The 23,000-nt window shown below is 41.7% G+C and overlaps 1 protein-coding gene across 2 annotated transcripts in view; it reads right to left on the bottom strand.

Moving 5' to 3' along the window:
* Window positions 1-2,446: 2,446 nt before the first annotated feature.
* The window catches only part of VWA8 (von Willebrand factor A domain containing 8), a 363,734-nt gene continuing 343,180 nt past the window's right edge, over window positions 2,447-23,000 (bottom strand). For both annotated transcript variants that reach the window (XM_047859262.1, XM_047859340.1), the window contains 4 exons: window positions 21,442-21,600; window positions 7,540-7,638; window positions 6,099-6,337; window positions 2,447-3,881 (listed from right to left, as the gene is read on the bottom strand). In XM_047859262.1, the coding sequence (XP_047715218.1) occupies window positions 3,773-3,881; window positions 6,099-6,337; window positions 7,540-7,638; window positions 21,442-21,600 (606 nt within the window). In that variant the 3' untranslated portion in view covers window positions 2,447-3,772. The remainder of the gene's footprint in view (window positions 3,882-6,098; window positions 6,338-7,539; window positions 7,639-21,441; window positions 21,601-23,000) is intronic.

The raw sequence follows: 23,000 nt of genomic DNA, 5'->3' as shown, positions 1-23,000 counted from the left end.
TAGAGATAATTTCGTTCAACTTTTAAAATTTAAATTTGAAGTTAATTTTAAATAGGTGAAGCAATTCAGATCCAGAAGTGACAAGCCCAAGTTCATACAGGTAGCTAAGCAGCATCTAGAACTTCCTTTCTACTAATTCTACTTACTTAGAGTTTGTAAATTCTCCCACCACAAGATGGAACACTGGAATTCCTTTCTATTACCTGCAGGACTCTTGCCACAGCCAGTCTTAGAAAGAAAGGTAAAGGAAAGGCAATGGTAAGAACTTTATGATATGACCCTAATCAGAAAGTGGGAGCAAATCAGATGCTTCATTGAATAAGCCAGATATGTTACTGGTTGTAATAACTTTTTAAAAGTGGACATTTTATTGCTTAAGATGAAAAAGTTATATACAATTTACTAAATACAAGTGGACATTTGGCTGTTCTTTGATGCAGTTCCAGAAAAAAGTTTTCCAGGCAGGAGATGTTGGCTGACAACTTGTGGAATCTGAGGTGCCTGGGTGGCTCAGTCGGTTAAGCATCTGACTCTTGGTTTCGGCTCAGGTCATGATCTCACAGTTTGTGAGTTCGACCCCCATGTCAGGCTCTGTGCTGATAGCAAGAAGCCTGCTTGGGATTCTTTGCCTCCCTCTATCTCTGGCCCTCCCCCCTTATGATCTCTCTCTCTCTCTCTCTCTCAAAAATAAACATTAAAAAAAAAAAAGAAAAAGAACTGTGGAATCCCTCTCATAACTGCCATTGTTGGGCCACAATGGAGACACAACCAACAGGCCGCCACCCTCTTGCTCCTCTAGTCCTACACTTCTCTGTTTTGTTTGAGGAGGAATTTAATTCTGGCTGATCTGACAGGCACAGGAAGGAGCTGGGCAGAGAAAGGGTCGAAGGCTCTGGAGCTGCCCTTTTAAGAACACTGACAGTGGTGTCCACGGAAAACTACTTCTAAATGGCTTTCAAGGCCCTCGAGTTTGTTTAGAGAAAATCCCGCTGGCATTGATGGATTTCTCCTCCTCTGACAGTTCACAGGAAAGGGCGTAGTGTAAAGAATTAGATGATTCATTCCACACATGTGACAGGCTCAAGTAGTCTGCTCTGATCCACTTCTTGCGGCTGTGTTCGAGGTGCCCCGTGTGTGATGAGGTCATCTCGCTGGGGCACACAAAAGATTCCAGGGGGAATACACCATATACTGTGGCCATTCATGGCGTTCATTCCTCCTGGCTGCTCAGGGGTAACAATGAACCTTCTCAGCATTACAGGGCTCACTACGGAGACAAGCTGGTTTAGATGCCTTTCAGTGGAGCTCCCTCCCTGGGGCAAACAATGCATTTATTATAATGTCTTGGCCCCAAGAAGGGCCTGGGAACAGCACGGAGTGGCCTACAATTAAGTACATTTCATAATAAAGGCACAAACTTCTTAGGTATTCTAAGAAGTGAAAATAAACCCTTCTCATCTCCTCTCTTGGCCACCCCCCCTCCCCCCACCCCATCATCTCTCCCTTTTACAAAAAAGCAAAGTCAGGGGTTACATGTTTGTTTGTTTGTTGGTTTTAAATAACAATTGCAAGGATGTCTGGCCAGCGAGGAGAGGTGAATTAAATTACAGGAGAATATTCTTCCCATGTGAAGGAAAACTGGCCTCTGCTCACTCAGGTAGTCAGGGCACAGGCAGGATTTGTTACATGGCCATTGTGTTAATGATTCTCGGATTCTGGTCCAAAGCCTTTGGGGGCTGACTGTCCTCAGAGGGGCACTCCTAGGGGTTAAACTGCCACTTGAACGGGCACTTCCTCAGTTTGCTGCTGAGCCCAGGAAGGGCTGGTGAGAGATGTCCCTCCAGCAGTGTCTTGTGTCCTTGCTCCCCACATCCTCCTCTGAGTGCCCGGATGTGTGCAGGTAGCTTCTGAGTCCCAGGGAGAGGAAGACAGCTCTGTGAACTGTGGTCAGGTTGCAAGAAGAGAAAGGAGTCAAGGCAACGAGAGCTCGAGTACATCACGAGGGAGGCCAGCACAGCCCAGCTCCGCCCCTGCCTGCCCGTGACTGAGGCCCGTTTTCTTGAACTTCCCTACACCTCAGTTTCCTTATTTATCAAGGAGGATGTTAAAAGTATGAATAGTCAGTAGTCCGGTATTGGGAAGTGACTTACTTTCCTCATCTGTAACATGAGATAAAAAAAAAGAAAAAAAAATGCTTCTATTTTACATGCATCTTTGTGAGGATTGAATGGAATGATACATGAAATCGTTTAGCATACATACCTGGTATGTGGTAATAATCAGTAAGTGCTACTGGCTGCTGTTGTTGTTATTATTACTGTTATTAATGCAATTACATTTTTAAAGGTACTCGTTGGATTGAAACTGCATGGCTGGATGATTCAGTACACAGAGCAAGTATCTGGCCGGAAAAATAAGAGAAGCTATGCAAACTCATTGGGCAGGATTGCACTGGAAATCTAATTACTTTTATTTCTTTGACAACTGATAGGGAATCGAGGGTGGTGGAACAAATGGGTGATACCTTTTCTTCTCTACAATTGATTAAAAAGAAACGGATCTGTGTAATTCCATTACATATGGGTAAACAGGGTAACCTCATTAACAAGACTAGTTTTTCCAACTCATGACAAGAAAGCACGCACACACTGGTGCCCCCTGCAATTTTGACTTTGCATCTCTAGCTTCTTAGGTGCTTGCACAGACCCTAACTTTGGCTGTGGCATTTGATTTTAAACAAAGGGACAATGAGCCTGTTGGTAAATAAAGGTCAGCCCAAGAGTAGGTGGGAATGAGGTGCACTTTGAAAGAAAAGAGAAGGAGTCTTGACAAAAAAAAGCATATATATATATATATATATATATATATATATATATATATATAGCTAAAGAGATCTCCAGTTACCATTCAATTCAAACATACCGCTTTGTTTTTACTTTGCTTTAAGTAAAAACATAAGTGTTTGTTGTTTTGAACATTACATTTTGGACACCAAAATACGTGAGACTTGTGAGAAGTACTGGAAGAACAAGAGGAAACAGGAAGTTCAAGGCAAGACATCCTTTATCCTTCCACGCTGGCAGCATGGAAAATGGGAGGTTTGCTCTTTTTATTTAAAGAGGCTTTAAAAAGTCAAGTGGGAAAGATAGCAATGCAGGGATCTTTTGATTCCTTTTGGCTTTCGCCAAGAGAATGGAATTATTGAAAAGAACCTAACTGTTTATAAAATATGTCTGTTAGAAAGCTTTCCAGTGAGTTACATACTATAAAATCATTGTCTTCTGGGCAACCAAGAGTGGAGAAGAAAATACACATAATTACTGGATAGGAGCAGGTTGGGTGGGTTTGCACAGACTTGTAACTCAACGTCGGAATACGGCAACTAAAGCTTAGTTTGATGGGGTCGCTTCTGTTACCTCAGGTGACCAGATGTTAAGGCAAAAGCAAGGAATTCTCTTTCCTTCAGGTTTCTAGATATAAACCAAGTACCACAGTTCTCAAACCACTTTCCTTTAACCCTGACCTTTTATAAAATGCAGGTCAACTCACTTCCCTGTGAACCCATCAACAGTTGTCGGTTTCCATGCACAAACCTCCCTCTGGCTGCTTTCCTGAATTCGGATTGCTGAGCAAGCGCAGGAGGACCCAGGAATGCCAGAATTATCCAGTCATTGCACAGGTTCCCTTTATAGATGTCTTCTTTTCTTCAGAGTACTCTTTATCCCTATCTTATTTCAAATCCCGGGGTCACCAGGGTGACGAAGGGCACGTCTTAAACAGTGGACAACATGGTGGAGGTGAAGATCTGTTGTAAAATCTGAGGGATGTCCTTGGTATCCATGGCAACGAAAGACCGGCCAGCTGGTAAAGTTCTCTGAAGCCTGCCGGGATGGAAGGGGAGAGAAAATTACCATTGCAAATCGAGGCTCCCCTTCCACCTCCTGCCCCCACAAACCACAGTGTCCCGATGGTTTCTTAGGAAAAGAAGTTTTTACTTTCTAATACCTTGCCCCTGCCGGCAATTGAACTGGCTGTCACTGGGCAGTGAAAGGCTTGGAAAAGCAACAAAACAGAGCGAGGCACACTGAAAGCAGTGAACCCAGAGAAAGGTCTTTTCGGTGAGAAAATCAGTTAATTTGAAAAGAAGAAATTTCCTTCCTTTTATTACTGTCACTTTCTAGTATTCCCTTGGTAGAACAGAACGCTAGGGACGCATTTGAGATTGGCTCACCTAGGGCCAGCAAATCCATACGCTGTACTTCTAAGTGTTTTGCCTGACTTAGAAAACAGGCCCCGAAAAATGCTGCCTGGCCAAACCCCGGGTGGTTCTTTCTTTCTTTCCCTGCTCTCTTGTTCTTTTTTGCCTCACATTATACAGCATGAAGTACACTCTGACTTATGCAATTGCAGCTTTGATGACACCAAGGTTATACAGGCTAATGATAATTTTTTTAAATGGCAATTTATCATCTGGAACAAAGGGCCATTTTTTGAAAGCAATGAAAGGACAAGACACAGTTCTATCCAAAAGAACGCCTTCTTTCACTGTGCCAACAAAGTTTGGTTTTGGAATGACATTTAATAAAAGTCAACCATCCTGTGTAGTATCATACATTTGGCATGCCTGGTAGACCAGCTAATTCTGCAACGTATCTTTTGCCAGTGGATGTTGGACCATTTCCCTAGGAAACCACAAGGGTATTATTGTACTTTCTTAAGTATTCAAACAGGATCTGTTCACTAGAAAGACAAAATAGCTATTTCAGCTCAACCAGTATTTGTTGAACTTGCCATCTGCTAAATACCGGGCTGGTCCTGAAGGAAATCTGGGTAGAAAAGGCACGGTTTGCATTCGAGGACATGGAAGTTCTAGAAGAGGCTAACGCATAAAACTGGGAAGAATGCAAAGTCAGTTGTAATAAAGTGACTGTAATTACATGATATTCAGGCTGTTCTTAACCTCACTTGGTGATCCTGCAGCAAGGCGAAGGGAATAGGAAAAGATGCCAGCTCTTTGGACACTAAAGCATTTCGTAGTCTATACAGGACTCTACTTCAGAGTATGACAGGTAAGAGACAGGAATAATAAAAAGGTATGCATTCTAGGCAGGAAGTTTATTTTTGGGGGTGGGGAAAATATACTTTCATTTGTGTTTTCTGCCTCATACAAATATTTCAAGCAAAGAAAAATCAGAAGTTCTTTCTGCTTATAATTCAAAAGAATAAACATTAGTATATTTGAGAAATGAAAGTGTTTCCAGATCTCTCCTTTTAGCTCATCCACAATGGTATTTGTTATCTGACCACACCTTCTCTACTAAATATTTAGCACGTTCAGTGTAGAATTTTACCACATATACTCTCTTACATTGTCTACAAGTGCTTTACCTGCTTGTCCCCCCAGTAAAAAGGGATATACACACATACAAAGGGAGATATTTAAGAAGTGATATTTATCTACAATCTATGTATCTATATCCATGTATGTATGTCCATGTATATTTATGTATATGTCTCGCTATATGTATGTGTGTGTTGTGCGTATGTCCATGTATATTTATGTATATGTCTCACTATATGTATGTGTATGTGTATGTGTATGTGTATGTGTATGTGTATGTGTATGTGTGTGTATTTTATATATTATTTATATACAGGTTTTATAGACACACACATACATATACGCAATCTCTTATGCTGGGAAAATAGATGTTTGCTAACTTTGAATATGATTTGAACATGAACTGATTAGAACTGAGCTTGAGACCTTGATGTTAAGTGAAAATATATAAAATACTGTCTAATTTATTTGTGGACAAATCAATTTGTTAATTATTGTTGGTCTAAACACCAACACCAAGTGTTGGTCTAAACACACAATGGAAAACCGTTAATTTCAAATGATTACTGCTCATCCAAACATAAGCCGGAGCATTATATCCTTCCAACTGGACTATCAGCTCCATGACATCAGCAATCCTACCGGCCATTCCTCCTTTTTCTCTTCCACCGCCCCTCCTGATGCCAATCCCGTGAAATGGCATGCGCCACGTAGGTCCCTATACCTGTCCTTTGCTGTATCCCGAGGAGACCCTTACCTGGTTGCTTGATCACCTAAAGATCCAATGAAAATGGCAAAAGCATTTACTTGAGGGTTGCTTGTCAGGATTTGGGCAAACTTGGCAGGATGTATTCCATATCGTGACAGGTTTGCGTCACTTAAGACGATGACAAAGTACTCGTCAGCTTCTTCTTTGACAATTTCCTTGATGGCATGTTCTGTCCCCTCTAACGTGTGGTCCCCACTCATGCAGAATTGAGCATGGGCATGCATTGTCTGGAGGTAAGAGATGTCACACAAAAGCCACAGGTGAGAAACTTTTTAAGCCAACATAATGGTTTTTCTATTGACCATGAGAATACACAAATACCAATTATTCCATGTGCATAAGAAATCTCTGAGCAAGTTCTATTTCATTTGCATCTCAGAGTGACAACAGTACATGTGATATTTGTATGCGGTTAAGACTTTTGTTAGAAACATGAAATGTTCCCAAACTCTCCCAGTTGGCACTTACTCCTCAAACTCAAGCTGCCATTTAAAGTGAGAAAATGTAACGGGGCGCCTGGGTGGCGCAGTCGGTTAAGCGTCCGACTTCAGCCAGGTCACGATCTCGCGGTCCGTGAGTTCGAGCCCCGCGTCGGGCTCTGGGCTGATGGCTCAGAGCCTGGAGCCTGTTTCCGATTCTGTGTCTCCCTCTCTCTCTGCCCCTCCCCGTTCATGCTCTGTCTCTCTCTGTCCCAAAAATAAACGTTGAAAAAAAAAAAAAAAGTTAAAAAAAAAAAATAAAGTGAGAAAATGTAAGAAAACATAAAACTTGGTATCACACACGCACGCTGTGGTAGGCAGAATTCCAAGGTGGCCCCCAAGATTCCTGCCCCTGGTAAACACAGCCTGCATAGTCCTTTCCCCTTAAATGTGGGCAAGACCTGTGAATGGATGTGACACAAGAGAAAAATGAGAAATGGGCTGAATTTCTAATAAACAAAGTTGTAACACTAAACACTGTACTTACAACAATAGCAATGGAGGACATTTACTTTAACCTCATCAGGTGTGTGTGTTTCTATTGTAGATCTGAGTATGTGAAACTGAAGTTATCATTAGAAAATACTATGAGGTACATAAAACTGGGAGAGTACGCTGAAAGGGGTCATTCTTTTCCTTTTACTGAAATACTTAGGGACTGAGAAGAACTGTATAGGATATAGGAGGGGGACTCAGGCTGTGGAATCCTGACATAATACTGAGTACACTAAAAATATGTAGGGAACAGAGTTTAAAATTTGTGATGTGGAGAAGAGGATTTTAGGCACCAGGAGTGTTTTCTCAGTTTAAGGCTTGAATGCTTGTAAAACAGAAAGTCTTTTTCTTTCCTGTATCTGTTGCTGCTTCAGTGAATCTTTCCAGTCATCAGAAGATACTTTACCTAATCTGGTGGAAGTTTTCACAATATAGAGGTGATTTAACATATTTACCTTCAGAATTTCTAGTCTTTGCTTATTGTCCTTGGGGATTTTGTTAATTGGAACCAGACCAATGTTGTAGCCATCTCCAGAGTGTCCAGCGATGTCATACTATAGATAAGAGAATCAGAGTTAGAAGCCTCTGCCCACTAGAGAATTGTCATCAGACCTTTTGGCCTCCAAATCTTTGGTCTGCCACCATACACAATTGCTCAACAGATGACCATGGAGAAGTCCAGAGAGATGGATGTGTGCTTATCAACAAAGGCAGACAAATTCCAGGCTCCTTCATTTCTGGCTCATCCTCATGTGATTTCTGCCCTAGCAGGAGGGAGAAAGTATGATGGGGGCTTCATGGGCTCCCAAGACTTCCATTCTTAACCATCAGGGGAGAGTTCAAAAAAAATCACACACATACACACACACTGTGGTAGGCAGAGTACCAAGGTGGCCCCCAAGATTCCTGCCCGTTGGCATACATGGCCGGCATAATCCTCTCCCCTTAAGTGTGAGCAGGACCTGTATATAGGGTAGGATGTTTACTTGTGATTATGTTATGTGGCAAAGGGGATGTTGCAGATGTAAGGCCGCTAATCAGGTGACTCTGAGTTAATCAAAAGGGAGATTACCTGGGTGGGCCCAATTTAATCACATGAGCCCTAAAAAGCAGAGTTTTTCTGGATGGTAGTAGAAGGGGAAGACAGAGAGACTTGAAGTCTGGGGGGATGTGACATGTGGGAATTATCTGTGGCTGAGATGGAGGTGACTATGGGATGAGGCCTTGAGAGTGGCATCTAGGAGGGACCCTGGCTGACAGCCAACATCGAAACAGGCACCTCAGTCCTATGACCACAAGGGACTGAATTCTGCCCAAATCCAAATAGGCTTGGAAGCAGAGCCTCTAGGTGAGAGTCCAGTCTGGCTCAGATCGCAATTTCAGCCTTATGAGACCCTAACCAGAGAACCCAGCTGAGCCTTCCTAGACCCCTAAACTATAGAACTAAGACCTAGTAAATGGGTATTGCTTTGAGAGGCTATGTATGCAGTAATTGGTTACACAGCAGTAGAAAACTAATACATAAACTTTTTTTCTTGAACACCCAAAGTGAAGTGTATTCACCATCGAAATTACAGTAAAGCACAAAAAAGAAAGTAAAAATTAGTCATAATCCCATATTCAAAGCTAACATCTCTCAAAGTTTTGTAGAAGTTCTGAGGCTTTTATTTCCTCTCACTACATGTGAAAAAGGTTGCACATTAACACACACACACACATCTGCATCAATATAACTTCTAACTGCAATGGATAACATTGACCATGTGGTTTTATAATCTGCTTTTCTACTTTATTTATTTTTTTAATTTTATTTTTAATTTTTTAAAATTTACATCCAAATTAGTCAGCATATAGTGCAACAATGATTTCAGGAGTAGATTCCTTAGTGCCCCTTACCCATTTAGCCCAGCCCCTCTCCCACAACCTTTCCTGTAACCCTCAGTTTGTTCTCCATATTTATGAGTCTCTTCTGTTTTGTCCCCCTCCCTGTTTTCATATTAGTTTTGTTTCCCTTCCCTCATGTTCATCTGTTTTGTCTCTTAAAGTCCTCATATGGGTGAAGTCATATGATTTTTGTCTTTCTCTGACTAATTTCACTTAGCATAATACCCTCCAGTTCCATCCACGTAGTTGCAAATGGCAAGATTTCATTCTTTTTGATTGCCAAGTAATACTCCATTGTATATATATACCACATCTTCTTTATCCATTCATCTATCGATGGACATTTGGGCTCTTTCTATATTTTGGCTATTGTTGATAGTGCTGCTATAAACATGGGGGTGCATGTGTCCCTTTGAAACAGCACACCTGTATCTCTTGGATAAATGCCTAGTAGTGCAATTGCTGGGTCGTAGGGTAGTTCTATTTTTAGTTTTTTGAGGAACCTCCATACTGTTTTCCAGAACGGCTGCACCAGTGTGCATTCCCATACTTTATTTTTTTAATTAAAAAACATTTTTTCATACAGAGAGAGAGAGAGAGAGAGGGAGAGAGAGAGAGAGAGACAGGGAGAAATTGAATGAGAGGGGAAGGGGCAGAGAGAGAGAAGGAAACACAGAATCCAAAGCAGGCTCCGGGCTTGGAGCAATCAGCACAGAGCCCTACATGGGGCTCGAACTCATGGACCATGAGATCATGACCTGAGCTGAAGTTAGATGCTTAACCAACTGAGCCACCCAGGTGCCCCTCTGCTTTTCTACTTTAGTGTATGACATGTATTTTTAAAATTTAGGAACTACCTTTCTATTTCTCTATCTCACAATGCACATGAGAAAACTACAGCTGAGTGTGGGGTGCAGCATTTGAATGGAATCTGGAAAGAAGTTTGGGACCTGAAGCAACCATAACTGGAGCAAGGTGGTTCTAACTGCTGGGGTTTGCTCCCCAATTCCCTTCTCCCCTTCCACGTCCCTCTAAGAATTTTTGTGATTCTGATGTGAAAGTTAGAATAGATGTTAGGGTATCTGGGCAATTGGGGCATCTGGAAATAAAATTCTGAGTGTGGGCCTGGGGCAAAAGATTTTCAGGAATATTTGGAATACTACTGAGGGACAAAATGCTTTAGAATTACTGCTTTCTATTCACCAACTGCCCATCAATCAACAGCTATCTTTTGAGCACCAACCATGTGCAAAACATGACTCTAGGTATTGTAGGGGAATGCACTTATTTCTTTTCATGTCTATTTCTTTTTAACTGTTGAGCTCTTTGAGGCCATATCTTACTCATCTTCAAATTTTAGTATTGTGAGTGTGCCTGGTGTGTTTATGGCAAAAATGCAATCATGTTGGGGCAATAAGAAGCTTTCCTTTCCCATGTGGGCTACACTCTTTTGCAAATAAGCTGCTTGGAAGCTGGAATGCATTTTCCCGCCTCCCCCCTGCACCCCTCATAGCCACCATGTGATAAATGGTGGTTAGCCCAAGCTGGCTGACCAAAAAGCCCATACAGTAACCAAAACCATTGTATTTAAAATGAAAAGAAGTGGAAGAATTTCTGTTGAAATAATTTTTATGCAATGATAGGGAGCCAGGAGAGAGGCTGGGTTATTTGCAGAAGATCAGTTCCATTTTGGATGTGCTGAAATTATGCATCCAGGGAGGTATCAGAGTAGAAATGTATTTCATGGAGTCAGAGATGTGGCTGTCCCCGCCCAGGAGGGACACATGACTGCCAAGGGCAAATGCAGAGACAGAGAAGAGCAGAGGAACCCTTCACCTGAACTTTGAGGAGTATCCTCTTTGGTGGGTGGAAGAAGGACACAGAGCTGAGTGGGGAAGACAGGGGAGACAGCACTTGCCAAAGCAGGATAAGCGGATGGCCCTGGGGAATCTGTGTGCAGGGTCTCCGGAAGTGGTTGTGCAAGTGTGCTGAATCACACTAACGTCAGCCATCCCAGAGAATGGGGACTAGTGACCTCTGGGCCTCAGAATCAACAGACACCTTTGTGGGGACAAGGTTAGTGAAAAGTCTGTGGGATAAAAAGTGAACTGGAACAGCATCTAGAGGGGTGCTGGGGGGGAGGTGTCTGGGCACGTTACAGGTGGCAGAGAGGAGGCAGTCGGGAAGGAGATCGTGGTCAGAGTCAGAGTGTCTAGTCTGGAGAAGGAAGGAGGACACTCCTTTTTCTGAGACTGAAAACGAGCAGAAAGAATGGGAATGGACAGAAGAGATAAGTGTGTAATTGGAAGAGACAAGTGTACAAATGAAGGCTGATGTAAGATGCCTAAATATTTAAAACCTGTAAATCAGGATATAAATTGTTAAATAAAATATATTCTGTCCTCCTTTGATAAGTAAATACAGATTATAATAACCTGGAGAGCTAGGAGTCCTTGAAGTTCTGTGCAAGAACAGAATGGTGTGGGCAGCACCGGCCCCTGGCTTGCTATAGTCGGCTCTGTCCCATTTCCATGAGGCGCCTCACATACATATGTATGGACACCCAGCCATCAAATTCCTTCCTACAGTTGCCCCTTGGCCATACCTCAGACCTGGGTGTTTACACCATTGGCCAGTCTGTCCTATGAAGATGGGCATAAGAAAGGGGACCACATAGGAAGCAGGCTTGGGGGGGGGTCATCAGAGGTTTCTTGGGGAGCCCAGAAACTAGGAACATGATCCAGAAACTGGCTTTAACCGAGTATACCCCCTTGGCCCCATAGGCTCTTTACCTCATGGGAGGGACATGGTTAGGGGAGGACCAGAGTGAGATCTTGGGTGTTGTTTTCAGATTTTTTAATTTATGCAAAAGGCGATACAAAAGAATTGTAAGGGAAATTTACCAATACAATAAAAAGGCTTGATAATAAATGCTTTTTAAGAGGATGTAATAAATTCCATATGTGAAAAAAAAATCTCCTTGGATAGTTTGTTATCCATCTAATGAAAAGGTAACAGAATTTGAACCCTAAAAGCTGTACAGCTCTTGCCAATGGCAACTAGTAAAGTACTGGCTTCAGTAGATGTCTAACGTCACCCACGTGTTCAGTGCTGGGGCAGGTATGGAGAAAGCCTGTCAGGTTCCTCCATGAAGCATGCTCGAGGCCCTATCATGTCTCAGTTGACAATGGTCATGGCAGGAACTATTTTAAGCCAAGAATAAAGTTCTCCTGAGAAGGTGCCAGGCAGACTGCTTTCGTTACGGGGCTGGTGAAGTAATCTGTTAAACAGGATCTTACACAGGAGGGGATAAGATCAGTTCCTTGAAACAGAAGTAGGTTTCTCCTTTTTGGCTGAGGCAAGAGGGCTATAAATGTATTAAGCTTTTTCCTTCCCTTTAACTGGAGATGTAAATTCTTACTAATCAGATGACCATGGATGAGACTATATGAATACGTCTTTGACCATATGGTCTGCTCACAGGGTTGACGTAATTGGTTACTGTGAGGAAAAAAGTTGATTATTACACAAATAGCAGTCAAATGAGCTCTTTCTCAAAAACAGATACTGGCTGATTAAAGGCTTCGGGAACATTTTAGTTACTATTCATCTATCATTCCCTGGACTGATTTACCTACCTACCTACCAACCACTTTATTTGTCCAGGAGAACAAAACATACTATACTTTTTCATACAAGTGAGAGAAAGGTAAGTTGCCGGTCTGCCTTTCTTCTCCCTCCCTTCTTCCCTTTCTTCTTTCTGTTTTCTCCTTTTCCTCCTTCCTTTCTTTATTTGTAGTAAGGAAAGTTCTATTTGCAGAACGATCTGCCTTTGTCTGTGCCTGGTTAGCATTGCAAAGGCTGGGAAGACACACCTAAGGGACAGGATGAGGCTTATAACATGGTTTGCAGGCTCTGGTTTTCATTTTCCAGACAGGCTTGGGGATTATTCTGTGCCCAAAGTAAATAAAATGCTTGAGAGGAATCCAAAGCACATCCAAGTGTGGAACATTCCCTGGTGTTACTGTAGATCAGTGTAAGCTTCCATCAAAAACAATATTTCTATGTCATAATTATCTAGTATCTGCTATCCAAGGATCCCAACACGTTTTACAGGCAGAGATTTGCTAATCCTCAAAACGGGCTGGGCTAAAGGAAAAAAGGTACATAAACTCCTTCTTTTCCATTCTCTGATACTTAATCCTTCTGTTCACCCAGTCTGGTTTGTTTCTGCTGTGACCACCGTCAAATCAGACTTGACAGGGTCTCAAGCATGCATCTGTGGAGGAATCACAAAGTCACTAAACAAGAGCCTCACTGTCATTACCAAACCACCTAACATTCAGATCATAACTTTTTTGAGCAGCTCAAAATTTTATGGTCACGAAAATGACCGCTTCTCACGGCCTCCCATAAGTCTTTGTGGGGTCTTGCATTGCAGCATAAACATAAATAATAAACCACAGTAGTAAGAAAAACTTTGACTAGAGAAGATCAATTTTAATACTTCTTTGCTTTGGAAACTTGTTTAAATGCCCCTTTGCTATATTTTCTTTTGAAAATCTCATTCACTTAGAGAAAGGTCTTACAAATGAAAATGAATGCTGAGTTTCAGTCTAAGACACAAAGATGTATTAGGAAATAAGAAGGCTGATTTGTGATAGTTAGGTTGCAAAGAAATGTCTGCTTAGAACAAAGAGCTACTGGTGTTTTGTTTTTTTTTTTTTAACAAGTGAGATTTATGTTTAGATTTCTGTGGGGAAGGATAATCATCTGCTAGTTAGGAAAGGCTATGCTTTATTATGCATCCACATTATAACTAGGTATGAGACAATTGTCTGAGGCTATTTCTGAAGACTGATGATGTGTGAAATTTTAATCTCCTACAAATCCAAGTACACCATTCTAAGGGGGCACCACTGACAGTGGGCAGCAAAGGATTAGAAGATGAATATGTGATCAAAAGGGTCAAGGGAAAGTGCCAACAGAACCCCTAAGGTGTTAGTGAGCCGATAAGCTATAGTAGTAGCTAGCTAACCTTTCTTTGTATCTTAGAAGTCAACGTAAAAAGAATACTGTTCTGGGGCACCTAGGTGGCTCAGTTGGTGAAGTAGCCAACTCTTGACCTCGGCTCAGGTCATGATCCCATGGCTCGGTTCAAGAGTTCGAGCCCTGAGTTGTGCTCTGTGATGACTGTATGGAGCCTGCTTAGGATTCTTTCTCTCCCCCTCTCTCTTGCTCTCTCTCAAAATACATAAACTTAACAAAAAAATAATGTTCTGAAGGTCAAGGATTCTAGGCTTAGCTCTGATATTAACAACCTCTTTGACCTAGCACGAGTCACTTAACTTTTGTAAATCTTGTTTCTATCTTGTAAATAATGCTGGTTTAAATGACCTCTAACATTATATGCTTAGAAGTCACTTAACCTCTCTGGCAAATAGGAATAAGCTCTGTTTTATCTAACCTCACAGGGTCACTGAAAGTATAGGACAATACATTTAATGAGTATAATGTCAATGTTTGTACAGTTCTTCATGTCTCAACTCATCTTGATTCTCTTCACAAGCTTTGTGGTGGGAATTATTTACCTCTTTTTACAAATGAAGAAATTAATGCTTGGAGAGGTCAACAGCCTTTCCTAAGCTCAGAGATGTAGTGGAAGCCAAACCCAGGTGCTCTGATTCTGTAGAGAAATAATCATTCCCTATCCCCCTCCCCAGTCTCTTTGGCCAGTACTTCCATAGCAACAACTGGGTCAATTCTGAATTCTTGTTTCACTGTGAATGGATTCAGAGAACTCTGTACCCCTTTCTTGGGTCTTATCTCCATGTACCAAGAAGAGTTTATTCAAAGCCTAAGCCTGATAAGATAAATGGTTTCCATTTCTAAATGTGTGAAACATTCCTGAGGCATGGGGAAAAGGTTAATTACAGACACAGAGCTAAGTTTTTGATAGAAGGAATCTTCCCAGCAGGTGCTAGTTTTGTGAATCATATCTTTTCACATCCTTCTGAGAATTAACCCAGCCTTTCTGACCAAGATATCTTTGAGAAAAGTTATGCCTACTATACCTCACTTGGACGATGAAGTGCTAAGGGAAGGAAAAGATAGAGTCTTTTATGTAAATGGTACATTTGCTTCTGAATTACAGCATTGTAAAAATACTGACTGGGCAGAAGTAAAATGGTTGCAAAAAAACAGGGATAAAACATCAACTTCTTAAGAAAGGGCCCGGAAGTAGGAGTCAGAAGTCCTGTTTTTTTTTTTTTTTTACAGTGTAGCTGTGTGCCCTTGAGCAAAGCATGTTACCTCTCTGGATCCTGATTTTTCTCATTTGTAAAACAAAGAAATTGGTGAAAATAATTGCCAAGACCATTCCTGCTCCTAAGGTTCTATGAAAAGTCAATGGTGAAACAGACTGGAAAAGTCTGCTTCACTTCTCATAGGAAAATCTGTGCCTTGCTTTCTCTTGTCAAAGGAATGAATCTACCTGAGGATTGATGAAGTCTTTTCTAAAATGAAAGCTCTCAGAGTCTACAAGAAATAACAATCCAGTACTGGCTCTAGTGAAGGTCTTTCTCCAATGGAAACACTGCACAAAAGCCCAGATTATGAAACATTACACAAAAGTAATATAAATGGAATTGTTTTGGTTTAATTGGAGATGGAAGGGGAAAGGGTAAAAAGTCCTGTCTGCTCGTCATCAAACCCCCAACACCCTTCAAGCATTCCTTGTTACACTGTTAGGAAACCATGGCCTTAAAATAGGAGTTATTCTCCACCAAAAAAAAAAAAAAAAGAAAGAAAGAAAGAAAGAAAGAAAAAATTGAGCACTACTTTTCAAAGTCCCATTTCTCAAAAACTAAATAAATCTGTCTCTTTTCTGGACTCGCCACTTGAGTGCTCAGTGGACAGACAGTCACCTAACTCTTGATGTTATGGAGTGCTTTGAAGGAAAAAAATAAAGGCATGAAGAGCTTTTGAAAAGGAGGTCTACTTCAGGGTTTTAGTAAAACATTCCCATGGGCTTGCAGGAATCACAAGGAACAAACAAGAAAGCATGAGATAAAGGAAAAAATGTTTCTTGACTGAAATAAAACGGTTCGCACAACAGTTACCATTCCACTTTTCACCCCCATGTTTCAGTGCTCTGTGAACATTAAAAATTTTTCTGCTTATAAGACTAGAGGAGTTTATGATGATTATTAGCAAATAATGTCACTTTCATCTTAAGAGACCAGACTATATATGCTGTTTCTGAGAATAACTGAATTCTATTGGTAGACCAATTATGAGAAACTTTAAAAACTCCAGATGGCTTTGAAATGTGTCCTGCCACTGAATTACCTTTTCTTCTCAGTAATTCTTACTCAAGGGTCCCTGTGGTTTGGCATGGCTCATGCTAGGATGGGACAGAAAGTGGAGGCTGACTCCAAATGAGCCTCCTGGACCTGGACTGTAATGACCCAGAGCCTGGGAGCTGAGCCCAAGCCAAACAAGATACAACACAGATGCCAAAAGAGAGGTTTTGGGGAAGAGTCCAGATCACTGGGCCAGGTCGGTGGCTTCTGAAGGTTTCAAAGCAAATATAGACTAGACACCTTTACAAAGGAGGGATCCAACTGCAAGAAGACCATGCTAGAAGCCATCTGGAACTGCGGAGCAGGAAGTCTCCGAGCACATTGCCGAATTCCTAAAGATACCACATGCGATGCCATCCTGGGCTACGGAATATAAATTTTTCACCAGGAACTCCTAAAACTGTCATTTGTTCATGCATCATTTTATGTTTGCTGAGAAAATTACATACTTTCATTAGTTATTCCTAGTCCTTATGCGTCTCTCACAAATGGGAAAATGAAAGCACAGATAGAGTGAGTTGGATGTGACCAGATGGTGTACAGATACAGAACACAGTGAACGGAATGTTGCCATTTGATGTACACGCATCAAATATCTCTGAGAAGACACCACAAAAAAGTCCACACCGGAGGGGTAAGTGGGAGCTGAGAGGGGTCAGAGGCTTACGTAGAGGGCTTCACTTTCGCTCCTTTTTGAACCTTCTACACATTTACCCCAACGCTCTCACAGAATGTCAGGTGGCTCCACCCCACTTTTTTCATACACTCTACAAAGGAGGCTGGAGAGACCCCAGCAGAGACTGGGTGGCCAGTGGCCACTCTAAACTCAGACATGTTGGCAGGGGTGGTGAGAAGATTATACAAAGTTTCCAGTGCACCCAGTGCAGGGGAGAAAGCTGTCGGGAGTTCTGGAAACATACGGAATGTTGGGATAAGGTAAGTGGCACCATGAGAAAATAGCCAGATGAATCCAGAATAAAGGACGTTCTGCAGAACAACTGTTCTGAACTCTCAAGAGCAAGCATCAGGACAAGCAAAGATGGTAGTGGCAGTGGATGTGACGTGGCCGCTCTGGGTGAAAAGAGGCTAACAAGACATTACAACCAAAAATGAAGTGTGGATTTTGGATCCTGGATTGTGGGGGGGGAAACCAATTAGAAAAGACACTTCCTGTGGTAAGCACTGAGTAATACATGGAGCTGTTGAATCATTATATTGTATACCTGGAACCAATATAACCCTGTATGTTAATTACTTCATTTAAAAAAAGACACCTTTGAGATAGTTGGGAAAAGTGAATTTGGACTGGAGACTAGAAGATATTATGAAATTACTGATAATATTTTTAGATGTGATAATGGTATTGAGGTTGTGCTAGAGAATGTCCTTACTGTTAGGAGAAGCATAATAAAATATTTAGAAGTAAAGCATTATGATTTATTTTTAAATGATTTAGAAGAAGGAAGACAGTATATATTTAGAGAGAAACATAAAGCAAACAAGGGAAAATATTAACATTTGGCGAATCTAAGTAGAGGCATATGGGTGTTCATTTTACTTCTCTTTCAACTTTTCTGTAGGTTTCAATTTTTTCAGAATAAAAAAGTTGGGATAAAAAGGGGAAATTTTAAAAACAAATCAAAATACCAAAAGGGAATAACAAACAGGAGACGAGTCCTGTCTCCAACAGCCTTCTGACTTTGGGAAAAATCCTTAATGTTCCTGGGTCTCAGTTTCCTGTCTGAGGACTGGGGAGACTGAGTAGTGACTTGTGAATTCTGAAGTCCATGGACATGGTAATGACTTTGCAGGAGCAGGACTCCTATGCTCTCCCCGTCTCCTGTCCCTCCCCAGCCCTCGAGATACTCGCCCGAATGCCATTTTTCCTCACAGAGCTTGTTTTGTGAAATATTGATGTCTTTTCTTGGAAAGATTTTAATGCAGTGGAGACTTTCTATGCTCTTAAAAAAGTTCTAAAGGAACTATAGTGAAGGTAGGGAGTATGTTTAGAAGTACAAGAAAATGCACAAAATCCATTTCATAAAAGTGCTATTAAGAATCTAATAGCATAGGGGCGCCTGGGTGGCTCAGTCAGTAGAGTGTCCGACTTAGGCTCAGGTCATGATCTCGTATTCATGGGTTCAAGCCCTGCATCAGGCTCTGTGCTGACAGCTCAGAGCCTGGAGCCTGCTTCAGAATCTGTGTCTCCTTCTCTCTCTGTTCCTCCCCTGCTTGTGCTCTGTCTCTCAAAAAATAAAATAAAATATTAAAAAAAAATAAGAATCTAATAGCATAAAAAAAAACAATAAAGACACTTCAAACCTTGAATAAAGCTTATCTTATCTTGGTGTCTTGCTATAATTTCTTGCTCTAAATATTGACTGGATTTGTTAGTCACATATTACCATGGTTATCTTCTCAATATATCTGTGGTTTTACTAATAAAGACTGAGGAAATTATTTACACTATTGTGGGATTTCGAGACTATGAGCAAAATATGCGCTGAAGTGGGGTGTCTGGAGATGAGCATGCTTTCTATGTGCCTCTGTTACTGCACATTTTCATTGAATGTTCTATCAGAATTGGTACTTTTTATGTGTCTCCCTCACTAGGCATCCTCAAGGATGGCAGGGAACTCTGTACCTAGCAGAGTACTATCCTCTTAGCAAGTGCTCAATTTATGTTTGTAATTTTATTAAAATCCACTTATATGGCCACAATTGGGTTGTAACCGTCAATTAGAAACAAAACAAAACAACAGCTTGTGAAAGGCTGATTTTCCTTGATATTGTTTCTTTTTGGTGTGACATGTCCAGTCTCATTAATGTTGTCCCAAATGCCAGCCTTTTAACAGTGAGAACTGGAGAAATACCAATCTCTCTGTGCACTCCGCTGTGTGAGATGAAATGAAATATTCAACACGCTTCCTGATAGTCACATCATCCACCTGCAGGCTGTTGGAATGGTTCTCAGATTTCCGTATTAGCTTTGCCACCTTCTACCTTCTGTCTAATTCTTTACACAGTCCTGGGGAGCTGAGTCAACCAATTTCTTGGTTAGCTCCTAAAAATGTTCCTAAAAACTTAGAAGAAGTAGTCTCACCTATCAGAGCAGTTCTGTTCTCAAAGGCATAAAAATCCTCTAACTGGAAATTTTATTCTAGATCATGTGCGTATGTATACCAATTTTAATAGTGATATGTTGGTTACCATCTATAATGGATCACAATTTCCATATAACTCAAAAGAAGCTAAGGAACGCTGACCTTCAAGACTCACAAAAGAGGCAGATGGGCTGATCCAAATATTAGTAGAACCCAAGGGTTTCAAAACATTCAATGAGACTTATGCTGATGTGATGGATAGATGTTTAACCATCCGCTGGTCATCCATGGTCCAAGTGATTTAGGAATTATACTCAAACTCCTACTATACAAGATCTAAAATATTTTAAAATAAATATTTCCCAGAGACCCATAAAACATAAAAAAACAAAAAATTAAAATGGAGACACACTTACATCTGAAGGGAGGGAGGGTCAGGGGAAGGAAAAGGCTGAATACTAGTGCACAAGCCACAGGACATAAAGCTGCCAGAGTGGTCTTTGATTTTTGGCTTTGACCTTTCTGGCAACGGAAACCAAGAGGGAATCTTGAACAGTTCCATGGTTTTCACTAATCACAACCCTGTTCTTCATTCTGGGAAGGAAACAAAGCTGCTCCCTACCATGAAAGTCTACATCCTATTTGTATTTGTATCCTGAACTTGTACAGAGCCTGGCAACCCACAGCACTCCCTGACCAAAGGGCCTTTTCCTACCACTTAATTCTAAAAGGAATCTCTCACACAGAGCTTCATGCAAGGGACCCTGGGAGAGTTGGAGCTCAAAAACGGGCTTGAAGTAAACGCAATGATGGGTTAGATTGATCTATTGCTTGCTGTGCATTCCGGCACAGATCTTTAAAGTAAAAAGATAATAGAGACCATAATACACAGATAGTAATCCTCTACGTGGGATGTCAAGCTAAATAATGATCTACGATTGCCTATTTCTGAAGGACATGTTGGATCCTGCACATGATCTAGAATACCTATGGATAGACTGAGCACCCTCTATACATGTCTGCACATATACCATTTCTGCCCCCTGCGCTTTTGATAACAATTACCCAGCACGTGACTGTGTTATTTGCTCTAGTAAAGGGCCAGAAGTGCAGGTGCTCCTGTGGCCGATTAAGAGTGGACCGATGGGCAACTTGGGCAGTCACATGGCTCTAGGGGATCCCCTTTCCACACTCAGGCCTCTGAAGGAGGGTGCAGCAAAATGGACACAGTTGGAATGGGCAACTGCATTTCTCCCAGGGTTGCTGTCTTCATTCCCAGTGGGGGGTCATCTATTACTGTTTAATCTTCGCCCACATGGAAAGGGAAAGCAAGGCTGAGAATAGTGCTCTTTGAGGGTGTCCTCAACCCTTGGGAAGGCTGTCTGCTCGGTGATGGGGAAGAATGGGCTGTGGAGGAAACTGGGATGAGGATGGCGGTTCTAGAAATTTGTGGAAGAGATCTGTGGTATTTCTAAAAAAAATTTTTTTTAACGCTTATTTATTTTTGAGACAGAGAGAGACAGAGCATGAACAGGGGAGGGGAAGAGAGAGAGGGAGACACAGAATCTGAAACAGGCTCCAGGCTCTGAGCAGTCAGCACAGAGCCCGACGCGGGGCTCAAACTCATAGACCGTGAGATCATGACCTGAGCCGAAGTCAGACGCTTAACCGACTGAGCCACCCAGGCGCCCCGATCTGTGGTATTTCTAAATGCCTGCTTATTGCCCCTAACATTATGGCTAACATCACACACTGGCAAAGTGCAGTGCTTTCTTCTGATAATGGGTTCTTTGAATTCTGGTATTATCGTTTTCTGATGGTTAGGGCAGAGGAAACAAAAGGCTCTCTTCCTCCGTGCTGATAAGTGAGCTGATGAGGAGATGAAGATTTTTGTTCACTCCGGTGGAGCCTGCATCCCCCTTTCCACCACCGTGCCCTAACCCGGAGTGACCCGTGGGCATAAGTGGTCAGTGGCACCCCTCATCATCCTCAGTTCATGCCATACCTTGAACTTCTCTTCGTAGTTCTCGAAGGCTTCCATGACCATACACACGGCCTCCATTGAACGCTCCAGCCGGCCATCCACCCCGTTAAAGCGGTACATGCTGCCAGACACATCCACCACCAGGCGCAGGCGCTTGGGTTTCTGTTGGGGGCTGCCCAGCTGAGGGAGGAACAACAGAAAAGCCTCGTGAACCAGGAAACCACCCCTGGTTGGAGTTCTGAGGGTCCCACAACGGCCCCGGCGTGCCGGCCATGAGGCAGGCAGATCAGCTGGAGGCTGGGTGTGGCTCGAGGCTGTGCTGGCAGGTGGAAAGGACTGTATTTCAGTAGATGGAATTTCACATTTGTGCTGGGGCCATATGGGAGAGATTTTCCTTTAGAATATGGGCCTTCCAAGGCCTAACCTAGTCTAGTAAAACTGCCTTGCTGAGGCTGTTATTCTTAAAAATAATAATCTGGAAAGATATACAAACCCCAACATGTCATTTTCATGTCATGCCTCGGAGTCAGTTACACTAGCAAGATTGAGTTGTTTTGGAAGGCCACGTTGATTCTGCTAGTGCCTTTTATGTAGTGTCCTGCAAATCATTTTCCACACAGCCTGTGAGAAATGTTCGATTCCTAAAACAAGGTTCTGTGAGAGGGCGTCTGGCAAAGAACAGAGGGAATAGATTTCATCAGTGTCTTTTGTCATTACAAGCTTTCAGTTTCTGCTTCCTTCCAGTCGCTGCATTTCTACTTCTCTTTCCTTTTCTTGGCAGTTAAAGCATGTAAGTGGCATCCAACTGCTATTTAGCAACAACTGTCAATTAAAACATAAAGCTCCTTTAAGTTTCAGTTTGTGGACTCATGCCTGCCAATTTGCAGAATTAAAAACAAAAGTACGTTTGTCGGTTTTACTTATAGGAAAAAAGGAAGAAGAAAAGTTCCAGATTATTCTGTTGTTATATGCTTGCTGTCAGGTATGAAGGCTAATGAGCAGAATTAGTAATTTCAAAAAGATTGTGTGGGTATTGGAGTGCAGTGATTTCAGACAGAATTCAGTATATTTCTTAAAAACTTGTGTCTGCCTAAATTAAGAACAGAGCCACATATGATTCCAGGACCACTCACAATTCAGATATATCTAAACACATTTGTTGACCGCAGTGAGTCAGTATAGAAAGTAGTTGTTGACTCATGCCAATGACACAGAAGTGAGTACTGCCCAAATTACCAAAAGATCCTCTCTGAATAAACATTTAAATGGAGTAAGTGACTGCTTTTCCCCACCAGTCACTGCACCCCCAGCTCTCAGTGGCTACTCAGCAATTTTGGTTATTCAGGAATACAGGAAGTCATGGGGCCCTCCAAGAGACTCAGTATTTCAACTGCTGCCATTTTTTTTTTTTTTTTTTGCCATGGGACTGCAAATACTTTAATATTATGGTTGTCTAAAGCTTTACATGCTACAATTGGAATTATTTAAGAGAGAATTTCTTATTTTCTAAAATTTTCTTCAGTTTTGGGATGGGCACAGATCTTTGAAGTAATAGGATAGCAGAAAACCACCAAGAGTGT

The sequence above is a fragment of the Prionailurus viverrinus genome, chromosome A1, assembly GCF_022837055.1.
Source record: "Prionailurus viverrinus isolate Anna chromosome A1, UM_Priviv_1.0, whole genome shotgun sequence".
NCBI lineage: Eukaryota > Metazoa > Chordata > Mammalia > Carnivora > Felidae > Prionailurus > Prionailurus viverrinus.
This window is presented reverse-complemented; position numbering and strand designations above follow the sequence as displayed.